This window comes from Pygocentrus nattereri, chromosome 25 (genome assembly GCF_015220715.1).
Source record: "Pygocentrus nattereri isolate fPygNat1 chromosome 25, fPygNat1.pri, whole genome shotgun sequence".
NCBI classification, from domain to species: domain Eukaryota; kingdom Metazoa; phylum Chordata; class Actinopteri; order Characiformes; family Serrasalmidae; genus Pygocentrus; species Pygocentrus nattereri.
Window position 1 is genome coordinate 440,001 of NC_051235.1, and position 25,000 is coordinate 465,000.

Genomic DNA, 25,000 nt, shown 5'->3' on the forward strand with positions numbered 1-25,000 from the left:
ATGAAGAAAACATTTCCTCACATCTTATTCACGTCAGAACTAGGGCTGCAAATAACAGCTCACCATATCGCCCCCTACGCTTCCTGTAGTGTATTACAGTCTGTCAGAGTGACTGTGTGGATCATATGAACATTATAGAGCTTTTTAAATGAAACAGTAGAAGCCGTATCGCCCCCTACGCTTCCTGTAGTGTATTACAGTCTGTCAGAGTGACTGTGTGGATCATATGAACATTATAGAGCTTTTTAAATGAAACAGTAGAAGCCGTATCGCCCCCTACGCTTCCCGTAGTGTATTACAGTCTGTCAGAGCGACTGTGTGGATCATATGAACATTATAGAGCTTTTTAAATGAAACAGTAGAAGCCGTATCGCCCCCTACGCTTCCTGTAGTGTATTACAGTCTGTCAGAGCGACTGTGTGGATCATATGAACATTATAGAGCTTTTTAAATGAAACAGTAGAAGCCGTATCGCCCCCTACGCTTCCTGTAGTGTATTACAGTCTGTCAGAGCGACTGTGTGGATCATATGAGCATTATAGAGCTTTTTAAATGAAACAGTAGAAGCCGTATCGCCCCCTACGCTTCCTGTAGTGTATTACAGTCTGTCAGAGCGACTGTGTGGATCATATGAACATTATAGAGCTTTTTAAATGAAACAGTAGAAGCCGTATCGCCCCCTACGCTTCCTGTAGTGTATTACAGTCTGTCAGAGCGACTGTGTGGATCATATGAACATTATAGAGCTTTTTAAATGAAGCAGTGGAAGCCGTATCGCCCCCTACGCTTCCTGTAGTGTATTACAGTCTGTCAGAGCGACTGTGTGGATCATATGAACATTATAGAGCTTTTTAAATGAAGCAGTAGAAGCCGTATCGCCCCCTACGCTTCCTGTAGTGTATTACAGTCTGTCAGAGCGACTGTGTGGATCATATGAACATTATAGAGCTTTTTAAATGAAACAGTAGAAGCCGTATCGCCCCCAACGCTTCCTGTAGTGTATTACAGTCTGTCAGAGCGACTATGTGGATCATATGAACATTATAGAGCTTTTTAAATGAAACAGTAGAAGCCGTATCGCCCCCTACGCTTCCTGTAGTGTATTACAGTCCGTCAGAGCGACTGTGTGGATCATATGAACATTATAGAGCTTTTTAAATGAAACAGTAGAAGCCGTATCGCCCCCTACGCTTCCTGTAGTGTATTAAAGTCTGTCAGAGCGACTGTGTGGATCATATGAACATTATAGAGCTTTTTAAATGAAACAGTAGAAGCCGTATCGCCCCCTACGCTTCCTGTAGTGTATTACAGTCTGTCAGAGCGACTGTGTGGATCATATGAACATTATAGAGCTTTTTAAATGAAACAGTAGAAGCCGTATCGCCCCCTACGCTTCCTGTAGTGTATTACAGTCTGTCAGAGCGACTGTGTGGATCATATGAACATTATAGAGCTTTTTAAATGAAACAGTAGAAGCCGTATCGCCCCCTACGCTTCCTGTAGTGTATTACAGTCTGTCAGAGTGACTGTGTGGATCATATGAACATTATAGAGCTTTTTAAATGAAGCAGTAGAAGCCGTATCGCCCCCTACGCTTCCTGTAGTGTATTACAGTCTGTCAGAGCCACTGTGTGGATCATATGAACATTATAGAGCTTTTTAAATGAAACAGTAGAAGCCGTATCGCCCCCTACGCTTCCTATAGTGTATTACAGTCTGTCAGAGTGACTGTGTGGATCATATGAACATTATAGAGCTTTTTAAATGAAACAGTAGAAGCCGTATCGCCCCCTACGCTTCCTGTAGGGTATTACAGTCTGTCAGAGCGACTGTGTGGATCATATGAACATTATAGAGCTTTTTAAATGAAACAGTAGAAGCCGTATCGCCCCCTACGCTTCCTGTAGTGTATTACAGTCTGTCAGAGCGACTGTGTGGATCATATGAACATTATAGAGCTTTTTAAATGAAACAGTAGAAGCCGTATCGCCCCCTACGCTTCCTGTAGTGTATTACAGTCTGTCAGAGCGACTGTGTGGATCATATGAACATTATAGAGCTTTTTAAATGAAACAGTAGAAGCTGTATCGCCCCCAACGCTTCCTGTAGTGTATTACAGTCTGTCAGAGCGACTGTGTGGATCATATGAACATTATAGAGCTTTTTAAATGAAACAGTAGGAGCCGTATCGCCCCCTACGCTTCCTGTAGTGTATTACAGTCTGTCAGAGTGACTGTGTGGATCATATGAACATTATAGAGCTTTTTAAATGAAACAGTAGAAGCCGTATCGCCCCCTACGCTTCCTGTAGTGTATTACAGTCTGTCAGAGCGACTGTGTGGATCATATGAACATTATAGAGCTTTTTAAATGAAACAGTAGAAGCCGGTTCGCCCCCTACGCTTCCTGTAGTGTATTACAGTCTGTCAGAGCGACTGTGTGGATCATATGAACATTATAGAGCTTTTTAAATGAAACAGTAGAAGCCGTATCGCCCCCTACGCTTCCTGTAGTGTATTACAGTCTGTCAGAGCGACTGTGTGGATCATATGAACATTATAGAGCTTTTTAAATGAAACAGTAGAAGCCGTATCGCCCCCTACGCTTCCTGTAGTGTATTACAGTCTGTCAGAGCGACTGTGTGGATCATATGAACATTATAGAGCTTTTTAAATGAAACAGTAGAAGCCGTATCGCCCCCTACGCTTCCTGTAGTGTATTACAGTCTGTCAGAGCGACTGTGTGGATCATATGAACATTATAGAGCTTTTTAAATGAAACAGTAGAAGCCGTATCGCCCCCCTACGCTTCCTGTAGTGTATTACAGTCTGTCAGAGCGACTGTGTGGATCATATGAACATTATAGAGCTTTTTAAATGAAACAGTAGAAGCCGTATCGCCCCCTACGCTTCCTGTAGTGTATTACAGTCTGTCAGAGCGACTGTGTGGATCATATGAACATTATAGAGCTTTTTAAATGAAACAGTAGAAGCCGTATCGCCCCCTACGCTTCCTGTAGTGTATTACAGTCTGTCAGAGTGACTGTGTGGATCATATGAACATTATAGAGCTTTTTAAATGAAACAGTAGAAGCCGTATTGCCCCCTACGCTTCCTGTAGTGTATTACAGTCTGTCAGAGCGACTGTGTGGATCATATGAACATTATAGAGCTTTTTAAATGAAACAGTAGAAGCCGTATCGCCCCCTACGCTTCCTGTAGTGTATTACAGTCTGTCAGAGCGACTGTGTGGATCATATGAACATTATAGAGCTTTTTAAATGAAACAGTAGAAGCCGTATCGCCCCCTACGCTTCCTGTAGTGTATTACAGTCTGTCAGAGCGACTGTGTGGATCATATGAACATTATAGAGCTTTTTAAATGAAACAGTAGAAGCCGTATCGCCCCCTACGCTTCCTGTAGTGTATTACAGTCTGTCAGAGTGACTGTGTGGATCATATGAACATTATAGAGCTTTTTAAATGAAACAGTAGAAGCCGTATCGCCCCCTACGCTTCCTGTAGTGTATTACAGTCTGTCAGAGCGACTGTGTGGATAATATGAACATTATAGAGCTTTTTAAATGAAACAGTAGAAGCCGTATCGCCCCCTACGCTTCCTGTAGTGTATTACAGTCTGTCAGAGCGACTGTGTGGATCATATGAACATTATAGAGCTTTTTAAATGAAACAGTAGAAGCCGTATCGCCCCCTACGCTTCCTGTAGAGTATTACAGTCTGTCAGAGCGACCGTGTGGATCATATGAACATTATAGAGCTTTTTAAATGAAACAGTAGAAGCCGTATCGCCCCCTACGCTTCCTGTAGTGTATTACAGTCTGTCAGAGCGACCGTGTGGATCATATGAACATTATAGAGCTTTTTAAATGAAACAGTAGAAGCCGTATCGCCCCCTACGCTTCCTGTAGTGTATTACAGTCCGTCAGAGCGACTGTGTGGATCATATGAACATTATAGAGGACTTTTGTGTAAATATGCCTCAGCAGTAAAAATCCAGTTCATTGATTGGTTACTGCAGCCCTAGTCTGACGTTGTGCTCTAATTTCAGTGGGAAAATGCAGATGTTGAGCATTTCTTAGGGTAGTAGCTTCATTCGATACCTGACTTGGTTGTTTGTAGGTCGATACACCAGGAAACGAAACGTTCTTCCACTCTTATAGTGCAATACATGGTTGCTCGTGTGTAATGGGATATGCGGTGGGTTTGTGGAGGAAGGAGTCGTGTTTCTGCTGACTCTGCTGACGCATGTGAAGGGCTACAAAGCGTTTTTGCATTCTGCTTAGCTGCGTATTCATTTGTATCTGCACATTTCCAGAAGCAAACATGCAGAACTGCAGGCATGCTTTATACTGTAAATGCAAAAAATAGAGGCTTCTCTAGGTGCAGAACATGTTATGCAAAAGGCTAAAGCAGGTCTGTTGAGATACTGTATACTTTATACTGTATGACCGAAAGTATGCGGACACCTAACCATTACATCTGTGTGAGCTTGTTGGACGTCCTATTCTAAAACCATGATCTTTAACGTGAAGTTGCCCAGTTTTTATAACAGCTTCCACTCTTCTGGGAAGCTTCCTACAAGGTTTGGGAGAGAGTCTGTGGGAATCTGTGTCCAGTCTAAAGAGCATTTGTGAGGTCAGACACTGATGCTGGACGAGAGGGTCTGGGTCACAGTCTCTGTTCTAGATCATCCTAAAGGTGTTCAGTGGGGTTAAAGTCAGGCCACTGGAGTTCCTCCACACCAAGCTGGTCACTCCATGTCTTCATGGAGCTGCTTTGTGCTCAGGGTCTCAGTCCTGCTGGAACAGGAAAGGCTCTTCCCCAAACTGCTGACCCAGAGCTGGAAGCTTAACTGTGTAAAATGTCTTTGTGCTGTAGCTTCAACATCACCCTTCACTGGACCTGAGAGCCCAAACCCTGAAACACAGCCCCAGCTCATTATACCCCCTTCTCCAAACTTTACTGCTGGCTCTGCATTCCAGTAGGTAACGTTCTCCTGGCATCAACCAATCCCAGATTCATCTTCAGTCTCACGGATAGAAAAGATTCATCACTCCAGAGGACACGGCTCCACTGCTCCAGAGTCCAGTGGCAGTGCTTTACACCCCTCCAGCCGACGCTTGGCATTGTGCATAGTGATCTTAGGCTTGTGTGAAGCTGCTCAGCCATGGAGACACATTTCAAGAATCTCCTGATGCTCAGATTTTTCACTGATGCTGCTTCCAGAGGCAGTTTGGAACTCTGTAGTGAGCAGTTCAGCAGAGGATAGGAATTTGCGTGGTCTACCACTTTGTGGCTGTACTATTATGACTCCAATTCACAGTAGTAACACTTACAGTTGTCTGGGGCAGCTCTAGCAGGGCAGAAACTTGACCAGCTGACTTGTGGCAGAGGCTGCATCCTATGACAGCGCCATGTTTAAAGTCACTGAGCTCTTCAGTGCGACCCATTCTGGGTGTTTCTAAAACACCTGAACTCAATCATCAGGATTGGTGTCCACATACTTTTGGCCATTCATTGTACGTTAAGTAATGGGAGGATGGTGAAAAGGTTCAGCAGCCGAAATGTGCTGTTTTCCTCTCTGTACCGCTGACCTCTCAGCGGAGGAGCCGTGATTGTTTGTGTGCTTCTGCTGGATGTTTGTGCTGCCGGCGCCGCCGTGGCTTTCCCACATGAATGTAGTGACCGCGCTCCAACACGCTGCTAGCTCTTGCACTTCTTTTGCACATGCGCTTTTATTTCGGATTCACGGCGCCGTCGCTGTGGATACGGCAGTGCTTTTGTAAAAACTGTACACTGAGGCACAAAACTGTTACTCTGTTCACCCGTTCATGTCTGTGTGCACAACAATGCATTTATTTAATCTACCTTCAGCTGCATGGAGAACCAGTGAAGAACGTGTGACTTTAGACGGTTCTAAATGACTCTAAAAGCTTCGAATAGGAATGGATGCGATTAGCCAAGCTGGCTCTTTGGGATTTAAATAAGAGACATAGCATGCAGTACTACTGCAGACTACCCAACCCTGCAGACTGCGGTACCAGCTCTCTGTTCATGTGTGAACAAAGCCTCGTGAGGCCTCGAAGAAACGTTTTAGTACACAAGAACCTCATTTATGTGTTCAAACTGGGCACAGTTCATCTGATTCCTGCGTCATTTAGGGTTAAGATGTAAACAGAGGTGTTCAGAGTGGTTTTTGGTTTCTGGAGAAACTTCAGAAGTGTCAGAGCTGCTCACAGTGGTGGTGATGGGAACCAGACGTCCCCCTCTAAAAGCTCCTCACAGTGGTGGTGATGGGAACCAGACGTCCCCCTCTAAAAGCTCCTCACAGTGGTGGTGATGGGAACCAGACGTCCCTCTAAAAGCTCCTCACAGTGGTGGTGATGGGAACCAGACGTCCCTCTAAAAGCTCCTACAGGAAGTTCCTACATGAACTGGTTCTGAATTCACTGCCTGATGACTGAGACGCTGTTTTATGAGAGTTTAGAGAACTTCAACTCCATTCATGGTGGAGGGAGACATGCAGGGCGCTGTGCGGCAAAATAGTCCCCAAAGAAAACTCATTATTCCAGATTTTCCACTGTTTTCCATCATCAGCATTCCATATAAGCTCAGAAGACTCGTGTAGGTTCTCTGGTGGTTCTGGATGGTAAATAAAGTGTCTGTATCTGTGTTGTAGTCATGGCAACGCCTGGTTCCCATCACCACCACTGTAAAGACATCTGACCCGTTTCACTCCAAACCCTCTGAATCTCTGATTACACCATAAACTGAGTTATGGAGGAATCCAGAAAAATCCTCCTCAGCACTTCCGTGTTACGCTATAACATGCATCACTGATTGAGTTGGTTCTGTATCGGATCCGATCTGAGGAGGAATAAAGAGGCGCTGGTACTGTAGGTCGACCCGGTTCCTCCAGGCCCTAGAATGGATTCGGATCATGACGGGTTCGTTTGTCGGATGATGATGTGTTAAAGCAGCGGAGCGGCTGATGTTCTTCACCTCCCCGTCATCGTCATCAGTAGCCTTGGAGGACGTTGTGGTCCTGCAGTGTCCTGTGGAGGCTGTATCCTACGCTAACGATGGTGAATACTGTACATAGCTGTGAGCTGCATGCGGAGAGCCGAGCTCGGGGTGACTCACCGTTTAACGGTGGAGATGATTTACTGTAACTAAACCATTCAAAGCTTTGATTAGTGGATCCAGTCAGTTCCCTACTGTACACAGAACCAACCTCGGCACTGTAACGCGTCACGTTACGGCATCAACAGCTGTATGGAAAACTGGTTTAGCTCTCGGTTCACAAATACGAATATCAGAAATTCATACAGGGAATTCTGAGTATTAAAAAATGGAATAAATGGCCTTTTTTAAAAGTAGATGTTGAATGTAAAAATAAACCTGTTGAACTGAGTTTTAGTTTAGTTCAGGAAATTAATTTGAACACATGCACATGTGCAGAAGTTTTGGCACCAAGGTGCATGTTTTTCATCAGAGAACTTAATTATTAACCTTTCTGACGATTTTCATTTTGTTTGTTCATTTATTTGTATAAAATTTCTATTTATTTGCTTTCTATTGAGTTTGACCTTCAAATTCGGGGAAAAAATACAACACAAAAGAGAAAATGTGCCAAATTTTGCAAAGGCTAAATGTTATGCTCTGTTTTTTTCAGCAGACGAAGCGTAAATGCGAATTATATTTTAATACGTTTTATTTTGTGAACTGGACTTTTTACGTCTGAATTTTCGAGGTGAGCACAGGTGCAAATTGAGATTAGTGAAGAATGCACTTGTATTCGGATGAATTGGGCAAAAGGTTGAATTCTTACTGGACAGACCTGAAAACGTTTACGCTGATGTGATTCTGACGAGTTGGAATTTGATTTTTTCTGTTTGTATTTTTTTTTAATGGAATTTCTGATATTAAATTTGTTTTCAACTTAAAAGCTAAACTGTCTTTCCACAAAACTTACACAATGTTAGCGAAGCACTGAAAACTGTATAAAGTGTATAAACATTTCTCTGAGCCTCCGATCAGGAAGAGGAGGGTCTACAGTAATCAATACCCGACTGATCATCTTCGGGGTGAGTGAGTCACACTAGTCTGTAATATGGATGAATATGTACAGTAGCTGGAGTCTGACTAGCCGTGATTTTCAGTATAACTGTTTCTTTTATAATGGCCATGTGGCTGTACAGTACTACCGTGTAAACAGCTGACGCATGTGTTTTAAACTTTTATAACTGTAAACTGTATCAAGTGAAGCTGATGTAGAAGATGAAGCATGTGAAGTGGTCAGTGTAGTGACCCGTACGCTGGGAAACACCTGAGGAGGCGGAGTCTGTGAGCGAGGCTGAGGCGCTGGAGGCACTGCAGTGCGTTTTCGTGCCTTTTCTGTCTGTTTAATCTGGACGATCTGGAAAAAAAAGCTCGTCTGCAACCAAATCTGCATTAAAGTGTTCCAGGAAACCAGAAGTGTGTGTTTCTCATTTCTCTGATACGATGGCAGAAAAACACAGTCAATTATTTTAGATATGCACTCATAAAGAGATGGTTCTGCAAGGGTTCTCTATTAAACACAATGGTTCTATATAGAAACACTGTAGAGGAGCACAAGACTGATGGAGAATATGCTGCCTGTGGTTCTATAGAGCACCAACAAGGCTGTTATGACTTCAAGTTAGTATCAATGGAAGTTTTTGATGCTAAATAGAACTCAAAAAGGTTCTATATAGAACCATCTCAAGAACCATTTCACCGTGCAGAGAGTTTGTACATTACCTGCATTTATTTACATTCCAATATAACACCTTAAACCGAATTCCAACCCTAGTGTAACACCCACTACTAACATACTGTCATTTCTACTGTATATAAAAACATGCATTCATACATATCGATAAATAAACCACTGCTGTCAGAACAAAACCTCATATCTCCAGAATGGTAACTTTACAGAAGAAAGAAAATATACTTTATTTATAATGTAAGTCAATGGAACCAGACGTCTTACCGAGTCCAATCATTTCTGACATTTTCCAATGAGATATTTTACTGTTTTCTGTTGATGTTCAAAAAAATTGACTCCTTTTCTATAAAAAAAACTCATATTTTCATTCATGAATTTTCTAATAAGCCGTATATTGAGGAAGCACATTTTGCTTCAGTCTGTTCAGAAAAGTCACCATCAGTTTATCTCAGCCGATAAGATAAAGTCAGACAAAAATAAGGATTCAAGGTTTTGTCCCAGCTGCGATGATATGATTATGCATATTATTATATAAGTATAATGCATAAAAAGCATGGTCATAAAGTGTAATTGATTTTTACAAATATGTGTTATGATGCCTTTAGTACAGTTCAACATGTTTATAGATGTGGAATCTATAGAAAGTGTGATATGCTTGTAAAGTAAGGAAAGATACAAGAAGGCTACGGAAGGAAACGGTTAAACTGCAGTGGACAGCATAGGCAGCAGGTTTTTAAAGAAGTTCATGTGGTCAGCTACCTCAGAGACCCTCCCTGATACCCAGTTATACGTCACAGTATGGAAGGAGAATGACTTATGATTTCACATCCAAACTGACTTTAATTTATATTACAGTTCCTTCAGACCAAAAGGCATTTTTCCAAATTATTTTTTAATTCTAATGTTTTTGTCTCCCCCAGGTTTATAATAAGACTTTATTGACACTGAAGACAATTTTTGGTTGCACTTTGTCAATTGAGTCTAATTGTACAATGCAAATGTTAGCATTTTGAGACCTGCCTGCTGTACCAAGAAAATATTGTAAATATGTTTACATTTTTGCCAGACCTCTGTGGAGCTGCTTCACAGAATCTTAGTCAGTAGGGCTCCTGAAGGATTTCTTCTCAGAGGTTCACTAAGCTTTGTTTTCTTGTAGGCCTCAGTCCCGAGTGAACCATTGCTCTCTCCGACTGACTACCGGACCAAGGCTCCGTTCTCCGAGAAAGAGATGTTCCACATCCTTCCCAAGCTGCAGGCCAAGCGGGCTGACTTCCTCACGGTCATGCTGACGGGGAGCCTGCATCAGCGCCGTGCCTTCATCGCCACGCCTCCAGACACCCAGGATGAAGGACCGAGGGATGATGATGTGACCAAGAGCGACTCGGACAGTGGGGAGAGTGAGAAGAGCACAGAGCGAAGCCAAGATGGAGCTCCTTCCACCTTACTGGCCGACGATCCTCAGAAGGGACCCAAGGAACCTGGTTCAGTGGCTGAAGTTGACCCTGATCAAGAGGATATCTCCAAAACACTCGTTCTGTTCTCTCCAGGAGATATGAGGAAGTCCCCGAATTCTGGGGAAGTGGTTGAAACATGCCAAACAGCAGTTACCACAGAAGTTCCTCAGGCTGAGAAATCTATTGAGAAAGCTGTGATGGACTGTCAACCTTTGGAGGACAGTCAACCTGTACAAGAACCCTCGGTGAGCCAGTTTAAGACAGCTGATCATATAGTACCCATTTTAGTCAAGCAGAAGGGTAACCTCCCAGTTCCTGTACCAGTCACAACAGCTTCTGCTGCATCTCCTCCTTTCACCAAAGTGGAGCGCACCTTCATCCACATCGCTGAGACCACACATCGCAATGTCATGTCTTCCAATGGTCCACAGGTCCAAGAGTGCATCCCTGAGGTATCAGCTGCTGTGGAAGACTTACCATGTAAAGGGGAGCCCCAGAAGGGTAAGAACAGTGTCACAACCCCTTCAGAACCAGAAGGACCAGGAGGCGTCCAATCTGAAATCTCCTCTCAGACTCCCACTGAGGAACCGCAAATACTTACTGTGCTTGATGGAACTGTACCTGTCCAGATTGGCAACACAGAGGACATAATTATCCCTCCTGTTTCTTTGGAGAAACAGGAGCCCATCCAAAGAGACAGATCTAACAAGGGGAGTCAGGAACCTTTACCAGAGCCACCCAAAGAAGAGTCCCAGCAGGGGACATCAGAAGATGATACAGGAACAAAAAATGTCAAACATTCCGTATCTCCCCGGCCAAAGAGCAGAAGCCGCATTCCCATCTTGGTGTCGGAGGAGGATGCTGGCATGGACCAGTCCCTTTCCACCCGGGAACGGATGTGGAAGAAGGCCAAGCAGCAGGACCTGGCAAGACTGGTTGTCGAAAGGCAGAGACAGGGTCGATGGATGAGGCTAAACTCTAGGACTTCTTCATCTATGTCCTCAGGGGATGAGCCTAGGAGAGCCTCAGAGACTCTGTCCACCACTGGATCAGAGGAGGACACTCACCAATCAGACGATTCCCTTAACAAAGTCAAGAAGGAAGTGGGGGAGCAAGGGCGTGATGCGTGGCGCAGCAGGATCCCTCGACCTGTTACCCCAATCAGGAGACCTTCAGCTAAGCTTTTAGTGACTGTTCCTTCTCCTTTAACCTTACCAGGAACCAGCACAATGAAAACAGCACAGACTGCTAGCAATGGGTAAGTTTCTAATCAACTCAGTAGTGTTTAATGACATTTAATTGAGATTGTCTAAGCTTAAATGTTGTTTATTGTGATGGTAACTGGAGTTCAAGGTTGCCAAGATTTGAATATAAAATGGGTCATTTCTTTTGGGTACCATTACATCTTCTTATGCATACTAGAAAACTGCAGTGTGAGATCATCTCAGGAGTGGAGGACAGAAGTTGTTGTTAATAGTGATAATATTTTATTGGATTATGAGGTGCTCAGCTCCTGTGTACAGGTACAGATACTGGAAGGATCTGAAGGTCTGGCGAATGAAACTCCCAGCAGGTTTTGGTTTTGGGTGCAACACCTCAAATCACAACTGTACCAGATGTTCAGTTCATGATCACATGGTTCAGGTGTGCTTTTATTCCAACTCTGAGATCTGACCGCACACTGATTTGAAGGTCAGCTGTTCAATTCTTTTACAAAATGTACCCATAAACCCACTCTTACCTGGAGGCTGGGGTGTCCAACTTCAGTCCTGGTTTAGTTCCAACTCTAATCCAACACATATTCGTTTAGAACCTCCTAAATATTAGTGAGGCATGTTGAGCCAAACTCTGCAGGATGTAAATTCTCTAGTCAGTTGCAATGGTGGGAGAATGACAGTCCACTCCCAGGACTCCTAGCATGGGATTCATAAGGGGGAAATGTTTTGCAAGGAAATTCCGATTTGTTAAAAGTTAAATCATTTAGATGTGAACAGAGAGATCCAGAGGGTTTGGTGTGAAATGGTTCAGACGTCTTTACAGTGGTGGTGATGGGAACCAGGCGTTGCCATGACTGCAACACAGATATAGACACTTTATTTACCATCCAGAACCACCAGAGAACCTACACGAGTCTTCTGAGCGTATATGGAATGTTGATGATGGAAAATGGAATAATAAGTTTTCTTTAGGGACTATTTTACTCAATATGTCCACGTTTTTGGTACTTTTCAGCCAAAATGTTTGTCCTGTTTTTTATTTTTTGGTAGCCCAATTCTCGGTGGATTTTCAACAGCTGTAGCTTATGCTTGTTTGAACATTCAGACTTCTTTATTTTAAGTACACTGAATATATAAAATGACTGCATTTCTGCAAAATTGTTTCTAGCAGAGGTAAAACCACCAAATAACATCTTACTGTGTATGAATTTTAAACTAAGAGTTGTTGATGTAATTTTCTAGCATTTTGCACAAGGTTTTGCGCTAATACCTGGATTATTGGCATTCTGCACTTGATCACTTGTAAACATTCCTTTTCTTTCACTTTTAAGGCCCAAAGCTCTGCAATCGGGACCACGTGTCATTGGTGGTCCTGTGAGATCCAAATCCATGCTGTCCCACTGCACCCAGCCCGGGGGGAGTCCGCGCATGCCACTGCGCTGCATCTTCACCACTTCCCGCCGCAGTTTAAGCACAGCCCAATGCACTTTCACCTCTGCCCGGACCACCAGCCCCTCCCCCCAACGTCCAGCTCTCCGGACAGCTGTGATGGACCCTCGGAGAGCACCACTGGCCGTTTGCAGCACTCCGGCGCCGTCCGTACGGCCAAGGACTACCGCAGCCTCTCAAACACAGACTGTCTCTCACAGCAGGAACCGAACCAAAGCCCCCGCCTCCACTAAGACCACCACAAAGGTGAAAAAAGCACAAGTGACGCTCCGGCTGCAGCCAGATAATACACTGCGACTGCCTCTTCACTCGGATTGACTTTTGTTTTGCTTGACTTCAAAGTATTGCCTCAAAAATGGAAAAAAAAAAAACACAAGCAATCCCCTCATTACTCCATTCCGGAGCTTCCACGTTTGTGAGCGACCTGCTTCACTTTGTACATGTTTACTGTAAAACACCAAAACATCATTTCACATTTTGCACAAAATGCCGTATCACTTTTCATACCAGGCTGAATTTTCCCTTCGAATGCGAGCTTCCAGTAACTTAGAGTACGTCGTATTATCCAACACGGTGCTACTTGCTGCGTTTGTGTTTCTGTGCATTTTTATTTAATGGATATTTGTTACACACGACATCTGGGTTTCTGCTGCATCTGCAATTAGCACACATGGACATTTTCCAGAAAACGGAACAACCGTTTCTTCGTTCTTGTGAGAGACGAGCAATTGGGCTGTTGAACCGCAGATCAGTTGACTGTTTGCAAAATTCTGACATGCCCCGTCTCCCTTAGTTACTGTCGCTATGTCTGTCATGCTTTCGGTTCAGGCTAGGTAGCATCCTTGAATTGAATTGAATTCAGAACCATGTGTCTCTGCGTTCTGCACACTGTGGAATTAGACCTCCACATTTAACCCTTCCGTGCAGTGAAACACCCACATACACACTAGTGAACACACACACTAGGGGGCAGTGAGTGCACTTGCCCGGAGCGGTGGGCAGCCCTTTCCACAGCGCCCGGGGAGCAGTTGGGGGTTAGGTGTCTTGCTCAAGGGCTCTTCAGTCATGGACTGTCAGCCGAGGAGATCGAACTGGCAACCTTCCGGTCACATGGCTTTTTCCCTAAACTCCAGCCCAAGACTGCCCCCTTAGCAGTTGCATTAATAGAGCAGAGGAACATTTAGAAGCTCGGTTCTGACTTTCAGGTGTGAAAACGCCTGGAAACGGTTTCATCGTCAGGAATGGGAAAGAAACGGCTCCACCTTCCAGATGATCCGGACGCTCTTCACCGACTCCTTTCACCCCTTCTCACCCTGATGAGCCTGATTTGCTGCCGCCGACGTTCTCACTGTGGGACTGTTCTGGGGGCAGCAGGAACGCTTATAGACGATCGTGATTTGAGGAGACGCATTACAGTCATTATTTTGCAAACGGTCAATTGCACATCATTAATCCATCACAGCACTGAAACAGTGTTCTATCTCAGATATTAAACTAATAAATAAAAAATCAATCATCAGAAAAGTAGTCGATCGGCCAGGACGCGCTCGAGCTTTGCTTGTTTAGTTTTAGTACTGGAGCTACGAGGAGCTACCCCTCCAGTTAGCCCCAAGCTAACACCACAGAGCTTATTCCCCTCCAGTTAGCCCCCAAGCTAAAACCACAGAGCTTATTCCCCTCCAGTTAGCCCCCAAGCTAACACCACAGAGCTTATACCCTTCCAGTTAGCCCCAAGCTAACACCACAGAGCTTATACCCTTCCAGTTAGCCCCCAAGCTAACACCACAGAGCTTATACCCCTCCAGTTAGCCCCCAAGCTAACACCACAGAGCTTATTCCCCTCCAGTTAGCCCCCAAGCTAACACCACAGAGCTTATACCCCTCTAGTTAGCCCCCAAGCTAACACCACAGAGCTTATTCCCCTCCAGTTAGCCCCCAAGCTAACACCACAGAGCTTATACCCCTCCAGTTAGCCCCCAAGCTAAAACCACAGAGCTTATTCCCCTCCAGTTAGCCCCCAAGCTAAAACCACAGAGCTTATTCCCCTCCAGTTAGCCCCCAAGCTAACACCACAGAGCTTATACCCTTCCAGTTAGCCCCAAGCTAACACCACAGAGCTTATACCCTTCCAGTTAGCCCCCAAGCTAACACCACAGAGCTTATACCCCTCCAGTTAGCCCCCAAGCTAACACCACAGAGCTTATTCCCCTCCAGTTAGCCCCCAAGCTAACACCACAGAGCTTATACCCCTCTAGTTAGCCCCCAAGCTAACACCACAGAGCTTATTCCCCTCCAGTTAGCCCCCAAGCTAACACCACAGAGCTTATACCCCTCCAGTTAGCCCCCAAGCTAACACCACAGAGCTTATACCCCTCCAGTTAGCCCCAAGCTAACACCACAGAGCTTATACCCCTCCAGGTAGCCCCAAGCTAACACCACAGAGCTTATACCCCTCCAGTTAGCCCCCAAGCTAACACCACAGAGCTTATACCACTCCAGTTAGCCCCCAAGCTAACACCACAGAGCGAGCTTATACCCCTCCAGGTAGCCCCAAGCTAAAACCACAGAGCTTATTCCCCTCCAGTTAGCCCCCAAGCTAACACCACAGAGCTTATACCCCTCCAGTTAGCCCCCAAGCTAACACCACAGAGCTTATACCCCTCCAGTTAGCCCCAAGCTAACACCACAGAGCTTATACCCCTCCAGGTAGCCCCAAGCTAACACCACAGAGCTTATACCCCTCCAGTTAGCCCCAAGCTAACACCACAGAGCTTATATCCCTCCAGTTAGCCCCCAAGCTAACACCACAGAGCTTATACCCCGCCAGTTAGCCCCAAGCTAACACCACAGAGCTTATACCCCTCCAGTTAGCCCCCAAGCTAACACCACAGAGCTTATACCCCTCCAGTTAGCCCCAAGCTAACACCACAGAGCTTATACCCCTCCAGTTAGCCCCAAGCTAACACCACAGAGCTTATACCCCTCCAGTTAGCCCCTAAGCTAACACCACAGAGCTTATACCCCGCCAGTTAGCCCCAAGCTAACACCACAGAGCTTATACCCCTCCAGTTAGCCCCCAAGCTAACACCACAGAGCTTATACCCCTCCAGGTAGCCCCAAGCTAACACCACAGAGCTTATACCCCTCCAGTTAGCCCCAAGCTAACACCACAAAGCTTATATCCCTCCAGTTAGCCCCCAAGCTAACACCACAGAGCTTATACCCCGCCAGTTAGCCCCAAGCTAACACCACAGAGCTTATACCCCTCCAGTTAGCCCCCAAGCTAACACCACAGAGCTTATACCCCTCCAGTTAGCCCCAAGCTAACACCACAGAGCTTATACCCCTCCAGTTAGCCCCAAGCTAACACCACAGAGCTTATACCCCTCCAGGTAGCCCCAAGCTAACACCACAGAGCTTATACCCCTCCAGTTAGCCCCAAGCTAACACCACAGAGCTTATATCCCTCCAGTTAGCCCCCAAGCTAACACCACAGAGCTTATACCCCGCCAGTTAGCCCCAAGCTAACACCACAGAGCTTATACCCCTCCAGTTAGCCCCCAAGCTAACACCACAGAGCTTATACCCCTCCAGTTAGCCCCAAGCTAACACCACAGAGCTTATACCCCTCCAGTTAGCCCCAAGCTAACACCACAGAGCTTATACCCCTCCAGGTAGCCCCAAGCTAACACCACAGAGCTTATACCCCTCCAGTTAGCCCCAAGCTAACACCACAAAGCTTATATCCCTCCAGTTAGCCCCCAAGCTAACACCACAGAGCTTATACCCCGCCAGTTAGCCCCAAGCTAACACCACAGAGCTTATACCCCTCCAGTTAGCCCCCAAGCTAACACCACAGAGCTTATACCCCTCCAGTTAGCCCCAAGCTAACACTACAGAGCTTATACCCCTCCAGTTAGCCCCAAGCTAACACCACAGAGCTTATACCCCTCCAGTTAGCCCCCAAGCTAACACCACAGAGCTTATTCCCCTATTCCCCTCCAGTTAGCCCCCAAGTTAACACCACAGAGCTTATACCACTCCAGTTAGCCCCCAAGCTAACACCACAGAGCTTATACCCCTCCAGTTAGCCCCAAGCTAACACCACAGAGCTTATTGCCCTCCAGTTAGCCCCAAGCTAACACCACAGAGCTTATACCCCTCCAGTTAGCCCCAAGCTAACACCACAGAGCTTATACCCCTCCAGTTAGCCCCAAGCTAACACCACAGAGCTTATACCCCCTCCAGTTAGCCCCAAGCTAACACCACAGAGCTTATATCCCTCTAGTTAGCCCCCAAGCTAACACCACAGAGCTTATACCCCTCCAGTTAGCCCCAAGCTAACACCACAGAGCTTATTGCCCTCCAGTTAGCCCTAAGCTAACACCACAGAGCTTATTCCCCTCCAGTTAGCCCCAAGCTAACACCACAGAGCGAGCTTATACCCCTCCAGGTAGCCCCAAGCTAACACCACAGAGCGAGCTTATACCCCTCCAGGTAGCCCCAAGCTAACACCACAGAGCTTATACCCCTCCAGTTAGCCCCAAGCTAACACCACAGAGCTTATACCCCTCCAGTTAGCCCCAAGCTAAAACCACAGAGCTTATTCCCCCTCCAGTTAGCCCCAAGCTAACACCACAGAGCTTATACCCCTCTAGTTAGCCCCAAGCTAACACCACAGAGCTTATACCCCCTCCAGTTAGCCCCAAGCTAACACTACAGAGCTTATATCCCTCTAGTTAGCCCCCAAGCTAACACCACAGAGCTTATACCCCTCCAGTTAGCCCCAAGCTAACACCACAGAGCTTATTGCCCTCCAGTTAGCCCTAAGCTAACACCACAGAGCTTATACCCCTCCAGTTAGCCCCAAGCTAACACCACAGAGCGAGCTTATACCCCTCCAGGTAGCCCCAAGCTAACACCACAGAGCTTATACCCCTCCAGTTAGCCCCAAGCTAACACCACAGAGCTTATTCCTCTCCAGTTAGCCCCAAGCTAACACCACAGAGCTTATTCCCCCTCCAGTTAGCCCCAAGCTAAAACCACAGAGCTTATACCCCTCCAGTTAGCCCCAAGCTAACACCACAGAGCGAGCTTATACCCCTCCAGTTAGCCCCAAGCTAACACCACAGAGCTTATACCCCTCCAGTTAGCCCCAAGCTAACACTACAGAGCTTATATCCCTCCAGTTAGCCCCAAGCTAACACTACAGAGCTTATACCCCTCCAGTTAGCCCCAAGCTAACACCACAGAGCTTATTCCCCCTCCAGTTAGCCCCCAAGCTAACACCACAGAGCTTATACCCCTCCAGTTAGCCCCAAGCTAACACCACAGAGCTTATACCCCTCCAGTTAGCCCCAAGCTAACACCACAGAGCTTATACCCCTCCAGTTAGCCCCAAGCTAACACCACAGAGCTTATTCCCCCTCCAGTTAGCCCCAAGCTAACACCACAGAGCTTATACCCCTCCAGTCAGCTGAGCCCCGTAGCTCCAGTGCTAAAGCTCCAGGCAGGGCCCAGCGCTGGCTGAGGGCTGAGCGTGGGGTCAGGCTGGGGGAGCTGGGTTCGTGTGTTTTTAATGGAGAGTGATTGCTTTAAATGATGTTTTGAGCGTTTCTATCAGTTCCATGCTCAGCATATGATACTGTGACTGCGTCGTCCGACACCGGAGAGGCGTTAAGACGGCAGGTTCCTCTGCGGGGGGACGCCGGCGTGGACGACCCTCCCTGTGACTCCTGTGTTGACCAGCATGCCTTTGTGTTTCTGCTCAGCTCTGAGCGCTTCATTCTGTACAGTTTGTTTGTCTAAAGTATTTCTCTTTAGAGATCCTCTTTATTTTTATCGTCCGAAGATTAAATATTTGGTTTGGATTGCGTTAAGAAATATATTTATGGCGCCCAAACGTCTCTGCTCTTCTGTGTGAGTTCATTATTGCTTTATTCCTCTGTGCACAGGAAAACGGGAATACCGGCTCAGTTTCAGTCTGTAGGTATTTATTCCGCAGCCTTTCTTCAATCAGTGAAGTCAGAGTCTTTAGTTCTGCCCAGCCGGCATCTCCTCCTCTCGGACTTCCACTTATGGATGGCTGTGGCAGCGCTGGGGTTCAAACTCAGAGTCTCCTGATGGTGAACATTTGCACGAAGTTTCCACTCCAGAGTCCCTGTTACTCCTTTCTGAGTCTGTCAATGATTCACACACTGTAAATAAGTGGCGGTTATCTTTAAAACTGCCGTCTTGAAGGAAAACTCCACCAATTTTTTTTAAATTTCCGCATAATTAACCTTTTTCAAAAAGGTTCTATATAGAACCATCTACTGCACATTCTCCATCAATCTGAAGAACCCTTTCACGATGCAAAGAACCCTTGAAGAACCATCATTCTAAGAGTACAGAACCCATTTCAAAAAGGTTCTATATAGAACCATCTACAGCATGTTCTCCATCAATCTGATGAACCATTTGACCATTAAATCATGGAAAGGGTTCTTTGAGTGTTCATGATTCCATATAGAACCGTTTTCTCTACTACCTTTTGAAGAACTATCATTTGAAGAGTGTATTTAATCCTGTACAGCACAAAAAGGCTTCTGCTGCTGTTGTGATACAAATAATGGCAGACCTTTTTGGTGCTAGATAGAATAGAGTAGATAGATAGATAGCTGCTACTGAACGCTGAGTTAGCGTCTCCGCTACTGAGCGCCGACTAGCGTCGCTGCTACTGAACGCTGAGTTAGCGTCTCCGCTACTGAGCGCAGACTAGCGTCGCTGCTACTGAACGCTGAGTTAGCGTCTCCGCTACTGAGCGCAGACTAGCGTCGCTGCTACTGAACGCTGAGTTAGCGTCTCCGCTACTGAGCGCAGACTAGCGTCGCTGCTACTGAACGCTGAGTTAGCGTCTCCGCTACTGAGCGCAGACTAGCGTCGCTGCTACTGAACGCTGAGTTAGCGTCTCCGCTACTGAGCGCCGACTAGCGTCGCTGCTACTGAGCGCTGAGTTAGCGTCTCCGCTACTGAGCGCAGACTAGCGTCGCTGCTACTGAGCGCTGAGTTAGCGTCTCCGCTACTGAGCGCAGACTAGCGTCGCTGCTACTGAACGCTGAGTTAGCGTCTCCGCTACTGAGCGCCGACTAGCGTCGCTGCTACTGAACGCTGAGTTAGCGTCTCCGCTACTGAGCGCAGACTAGCGTCGCTGCTTCTGAGCGCTGAGTTAGCGTCTCCGCTACTGAGCGCAGACTAGCGTCGCTGCTACTGAACGCTGAGTTAGCGTCTCCGCTACTGAGCGCAGACTAGCGTCGCTGCTACTGAGCGCTGAGTTAGCGTCTCCGCTACTGAGCGCAGACTAGCGTCGCTGCTACTGAGCGCTGAGTTAGCGTCTCCGCTACTGAGCGCAGACTAGCGTCGCTGCTACTGAGCGCTGAGTTAGCGTCTCCGCTACTGAGCGCAGACTAGCGTCGCTGCTACTGAACGCTGAGTTAGCGTCTCCGCTACTGAACGCTGAGTTAGCGTCTCCGCTACTGAGCGCCGACTAGCGTCGCTGCTACTGAACGCTGAGTTAGCGTCTCCGCTACTGAGCGCAGACTAGCGTCGCTGCTACTGAACGCTGAGTTAGCGTCGCTGCTACTGAGCGCAGACTAGCGTCGCTGCTACTGAGCGCAGACTAGCGTCGCTGCTACTGAGCGCTGACTAGCGTCGCTGCTACTGAGCGCTGAGTTAGCGTCTCCGCTACTGAGCGCTGAGTTAGCATCGCCGCTACTGAGCGCAGACTAGCGTCGCTGCTACTGAGCGCTGAGTTAGCGTCTCCGCTACTGAGCGCAGACTAGCGTCGCTGCTACTGAACGCTGAGTTAGCGTCTCCGCTACTGAGCGCTGAGTTAGCATCGCCGCTACTGAGCGCTGAGTTAGCGTCTCCGCTACTGAGCGCTGAGTTAGCGTCGCTGCTACTGAGCGCCGACTAGCGTCGCTGCTACTGAGCGCCGACTAGCGTCGCTGCTACTGAGCGCTGAGTTAGCGTCTCCGCTACTGAGCGCAGACTAGCGTCGCTGCTACTGAACGCTGAGTTAGCGTCTCCGCTACTGAACGCTGAGTTAGCGTCTCCGCTACTGAGCGCCGACTAGCGTCGCTGCTACTGAACGCTGAGTTAGCGTCTCCGCTACTGAGCGCAGACTAGCGTCGCTGCTACTGAACGCTGAGTTAGCGTCGCTGCTACTGAGCGCAGACTAGCGTCGCTGCTACTGAGCGCAGACTAGCGTCGCTGCTACTGAACGCTGAGTTAGCGTCTCCGCTACTGAGCGCAGACTAGCGTCGCTGCTACTGAGCGCTGAGTTAGCGTCTCCGCTACTGAGCGCAGACTAGCGTCGCTGCTACTGAACGCTGAGTTAGCGTCTCCGCTACTGAACGCTGAGTTAGCGTCTCCGCTACTGAGCGCCGACTAGCGTCGCTGCTACTGAACGCTGAGTTAGCGTCTCCGCTACTGAGCGCAGACTAGCGTCGCTGCTACTGAACGCTGAGTTAGCGTCGCTGCTACTGAGCGCAGACTAGCGTCGCTGCTACTGAGCGCAGACTAGCGTCGCTGCTACTGAGCGCTGACTAGCGTCGCTGCTACTGAGCGCTGAGTTAGCGTCGCTGCTACTGAGCGCCGACTAGCGTTGCTGCTACTGAGCGCTGAGTTAGCGTCGCTGCTACTGACTGCTGTGTTAGTGTCTCCGCTACTGAGCGCCGACTAGCGTCACTGCTACTGAGTGCTGAGTTAGCATCTCCGCTACTGAGAGCTGAGTTAGTGTTTTGTTTGTTGTTTTTGTGTTTTTGTTTTGCAGTTTTGTTTGTTGTTTTGGTTTTTTTGTGATTTCGTTTTTTTGTGGTTTTGTTTGTTGTTTTGTGGTTTTGTTTTTATTTTGTGGTTTTGTTTTTTTGTGGTTTTGTTTGTTGTTTTGTGGGGGGTTTTTTTTGTTTTGTGATTTTGTTTGTTGTTTTGTTTTTGTTCTGATCTGAGGCGGTTGCCATGGTATCCGATCTGCATTAAATAAAAGTATTAAATAAGAAAAACATTCTCAGGGACGAGAGTCAGGTGACGTCATGGCAGTCACGGGGAGGGGTCACGTGTGTTGATTTAAGCCCCGCCCCTGGCCGGTCATATGACTGAGGGTAGTGCGCGATGGCGGAGTGCAGGCTGCTGTGCGAGCTCGCGCTGCTGATCGCGGTAACGGCGAGTGCCGCTCGCGCCTTACCTTTACACGCTGCCCAGCGCGCGGGAGATCAGTGCGGCTACAAGGTGAGTGAGAGCGCGCGTGCGCGCGTCCGGATAAACTTGCTGTAACTTTCTGCTTCCTCTCCGCTACAAACGGTCCGGTCCGGTCCGATACAGTCCGGCAGAAGCTCTGACGGGCGCCGGACTTTACCTGCTGCACTGTTTAAGGTGGAACCGGAAGTGTAGCCTCAGCGCTGTGATAATCGGTGCGCGTGTCCGTGTGTCCACTACAGTCATGTCCAGCCACGAAGCCGTCCATGCTGAACGTCCATCTGGTCCCTCACACGCACGACGACGTCGGCTGGCTGAAGACGGTGGACCAATACTTCTACGGAGGTGAGGAACCCGAGGAACCGTTCTAGAGTGTTTCGTGATGAAGGGATTTTATTAGCGTCTCCGGTTCTCTCTCACTTTCTCTTTCTGCGCTTCCTTTTCTAAACTGGAGTTTTCTGATTCACCTGATTTCCACACACTCAAAGTCCAGCACAGACTCCTGACTGCTGTATCACACAGCACAGCATGGTCCAGCACAGACTCCTGACTGCTGTATCGCACATCACAGCATAGTCCAGCACAGACTCCTGACTGCTGTATCGCACAACACGGCATAGTCCAGCACAGACTCCTGACTGCTGTATCGCACAACACGGCATAGTCCAGCACAGACTCCTGACTGCTGTATCGCACAGCACGGCATAGTCCAGCACAGACTCCTGACTGCTGTATCGCACAGCACGGCATAGTCCAGCACAGACTCCTGACTGCTGTATCGCACAGCACGGCATAGTCCAGCACAGACTCCTGACTGCTGTATCGCACAGCACGGCATAGTCCAGCACAGACTCCTGACTGCTGTATCGCACAGCACGGCATAGTCCAGCACAGACTCCTGACTGCTGTATCGCACAGCACGGCATAGTCCAGCACAGACTCCTGACTGCTGTATCGCACAGCACGGCATAGTCCAGCACAGACTCCTGACTGCTGTATCGCACAGCACGGCATAGTCCAGCACAGACTCCTGACTGCTGTATCGCACAGCACGGCATAGTCCAGCACAGACTCCTGACTGCTGTATCGCACAGCACGGCATAGTCCAGCACAGACTCCTGACTGCTGTATCGCACAGCACGGCATAGTCCAGCACAGACTCCTGACTGCTGTATCGCACAGCACGGCATAGTCCAGCACAGACTCCTGACTGCTGTATCGCACAGCACGGCATAGTCCAGCACAGACTCCTGACTGCTGTATCGCACAGCACGGCATAGTCCAGCACAGACTCCTGACTGCTGTATCGCACAGCACGGCATAGTCCAGCACAAGACAGCACAGCAAAACATGGTATGGAACAGAACAACATAACACAGCAAAACACAACCCAGTACAACACAACATAACACATCAAACTACATCACAACACAGGACAGTACAGTACACAACACAGCACAGCTACTGAGCACAGTACAACATAAGACAGCTCAGCAACACAATACAATATAACACGGCTACAAAACGTAGAACACAGCACAGTATAGCACAGCACAATGCAACACAGCTGGCCAGATTCACACCACAGTGCAACATAACACAGCTCAGCCACACGGCGCAACCGCACAACACAGCTAAACTGTGCAGCACAGAACAGCAGAAGTGCTCAGCACAGCCGTCAGGACGTTCAGTCAACGCTGTAGATTAGATAGATTAGGCGGTGTTTAGGCTCATTATCCGGAGCTGCTCAGGGCGTTTAATAGGTGTAAGGTGATTATCTGAAGATGTGATCTGGTTGGACTGTGTCAGTCTGACCGTGTTTTCTCGATGTGTGACGGGCCTCTGGGTCTGGTTCTGGTGCTGTGTTGGATTTGTTCTCTGTGATTCTGAGCAGGACCCTCATTGTTGCGCTGTGGCGCTCTCTGCAGTGTCTTTCACAAGCGGTACGGTGCGGCCGCAGAGCGAGGAAGTTGGTGCCCCTAAAGATCGACACAGATCTGTTTTACAGTCGGACGGCGTGACTGCAGAACCGCGGAGTCATCACATGTCTGTGATGATCATATGATGTTTTTGATCTGCAGCTATATGAGTTACTGATTGATCTGGAGCATTGATTACGCAGCAGAATGATTTCTGGGAGCCCTTGTGTATCGCTTTGCACATCAGCTCATATACTTGTGTGTATATAACCTATATTACCACTCGTGTACGTTGAGGTAAAGGCCTCATTTACAGTAAAACTAGTTAAAAATAAAACTACACATAAAAACAGACGTATGGGAGCATGCGACCTTTATATAAACAGATATGGAAACAGACGTATGGGAGCATGAGGCCTTTATATAAACAGACGAGCAGCGTTCAGCAGTAAAAGCCAGTGACTTATTATTTTAGTCATTCTTTCCTTTTAGGGCAGATTTCACGTTTATCCTGTGAAAACATGGCTTTAGAGCCGGTCATCATTCCGGTATATTAAAATATGCTAATGAGCTCGGCGGTGCCGGAAACGTACAGCTTCAGAAATTAGCTAGGTTAATGTGGCTAACTCGCTCCGCACATTCAAGAACCCAAGCGGGAACCGGAAGCGGAACACTAGCTTAGCGCTTAGCGGAACGCTAGTTTAGCAGAACACTAGCTTAGCGCTAAGCGGAACGCTAGCTTAGCGCTAAGCGGAACGCTAGCTTAGCGCTAAGCGGAACGCTAGCTTAGCGCTTAGCTGAACGCTAGCTTAGCGCTAAGCGGAACGCTAGCTTAGCGCTAAGCGGAACGCTAGCTTAGCGCTAAGCGGAACGCTAGCTTAGCGCTAAGCGGAACGCTAGCTTAGCGCTTAGCTGAACGCTAGCTTAGCGCTTAGCGGAACGCTAGCTTAGCGGA

At 47.4% G+C, this 25,000-nt stretch overlaps 2 protein-coding genes and 1 long non-coding RNA gene across 4 annotated transcripts in view; all 3 read left to right on the top strand.

Annotated features, from left to right (window-relative positions):
- Window positions 1-13,248, top strand: part of ttbk1a (tau tubulin kinase 1a) — a 70,842-nt gene extending 57,594 nt beyond the window's left edge. For both annotated transcript variants that reach the window (XM_037534252.1, XM_037534253.1), the window contains exons 14-15: window positions 9,929-11,484; window positions 12,775-13,248. In XM_037534252.1, the coding sequence (XP_037390149.1) occupies window positions 9,929-11,484; window positions 12,775-13,210 (1,992 nt within the window). In that variant the 3' untranslated portion in view covers window positions 13,211-13,248. The remainder of the gene's footprint in view (window positions 1-9,928; window positions 11,485-12,774) is intronic.
- A 661-nt stretch (window positions 13,249-13,909) lies between these two features.
- Window positions 13,910-18,798, top strand: LOC119262475. The gene is made up of 2 exons (XR_005129678.1): window positions 13,910-17,345; window positions 17,430-18,798. It is a non-coding gene; the product is annotated as an uncharacterized LOC119262475 (long non-coding RNA).
- Window positions 18,799-22,028: 3,230 nt separating this feature from the next.
- The window catches only part of man2b1 (mannosidase, alpha, class 2B, member 1), a 49,151-nt gene continuing 46,179 nt past the window's right edge, over window positions 22,029-25,000 (top strand). Inside the window, exons 1-2 of the mRNA XM_037534438.1 lie at window positions 22,029-22,159; window positions 22,369-22,471. Of these exons, the coding sequence (XP_037390335.1) occupies window positions 22,043-22,159; window positions 22,369-22,471 (220 nt within the window). The 5' untranslated portion in view covers window positions 22,029-22,042. The remainder of the gene's footprint in view (window positions 22,160-22,368; window positions 22,472-25,000) is intronic.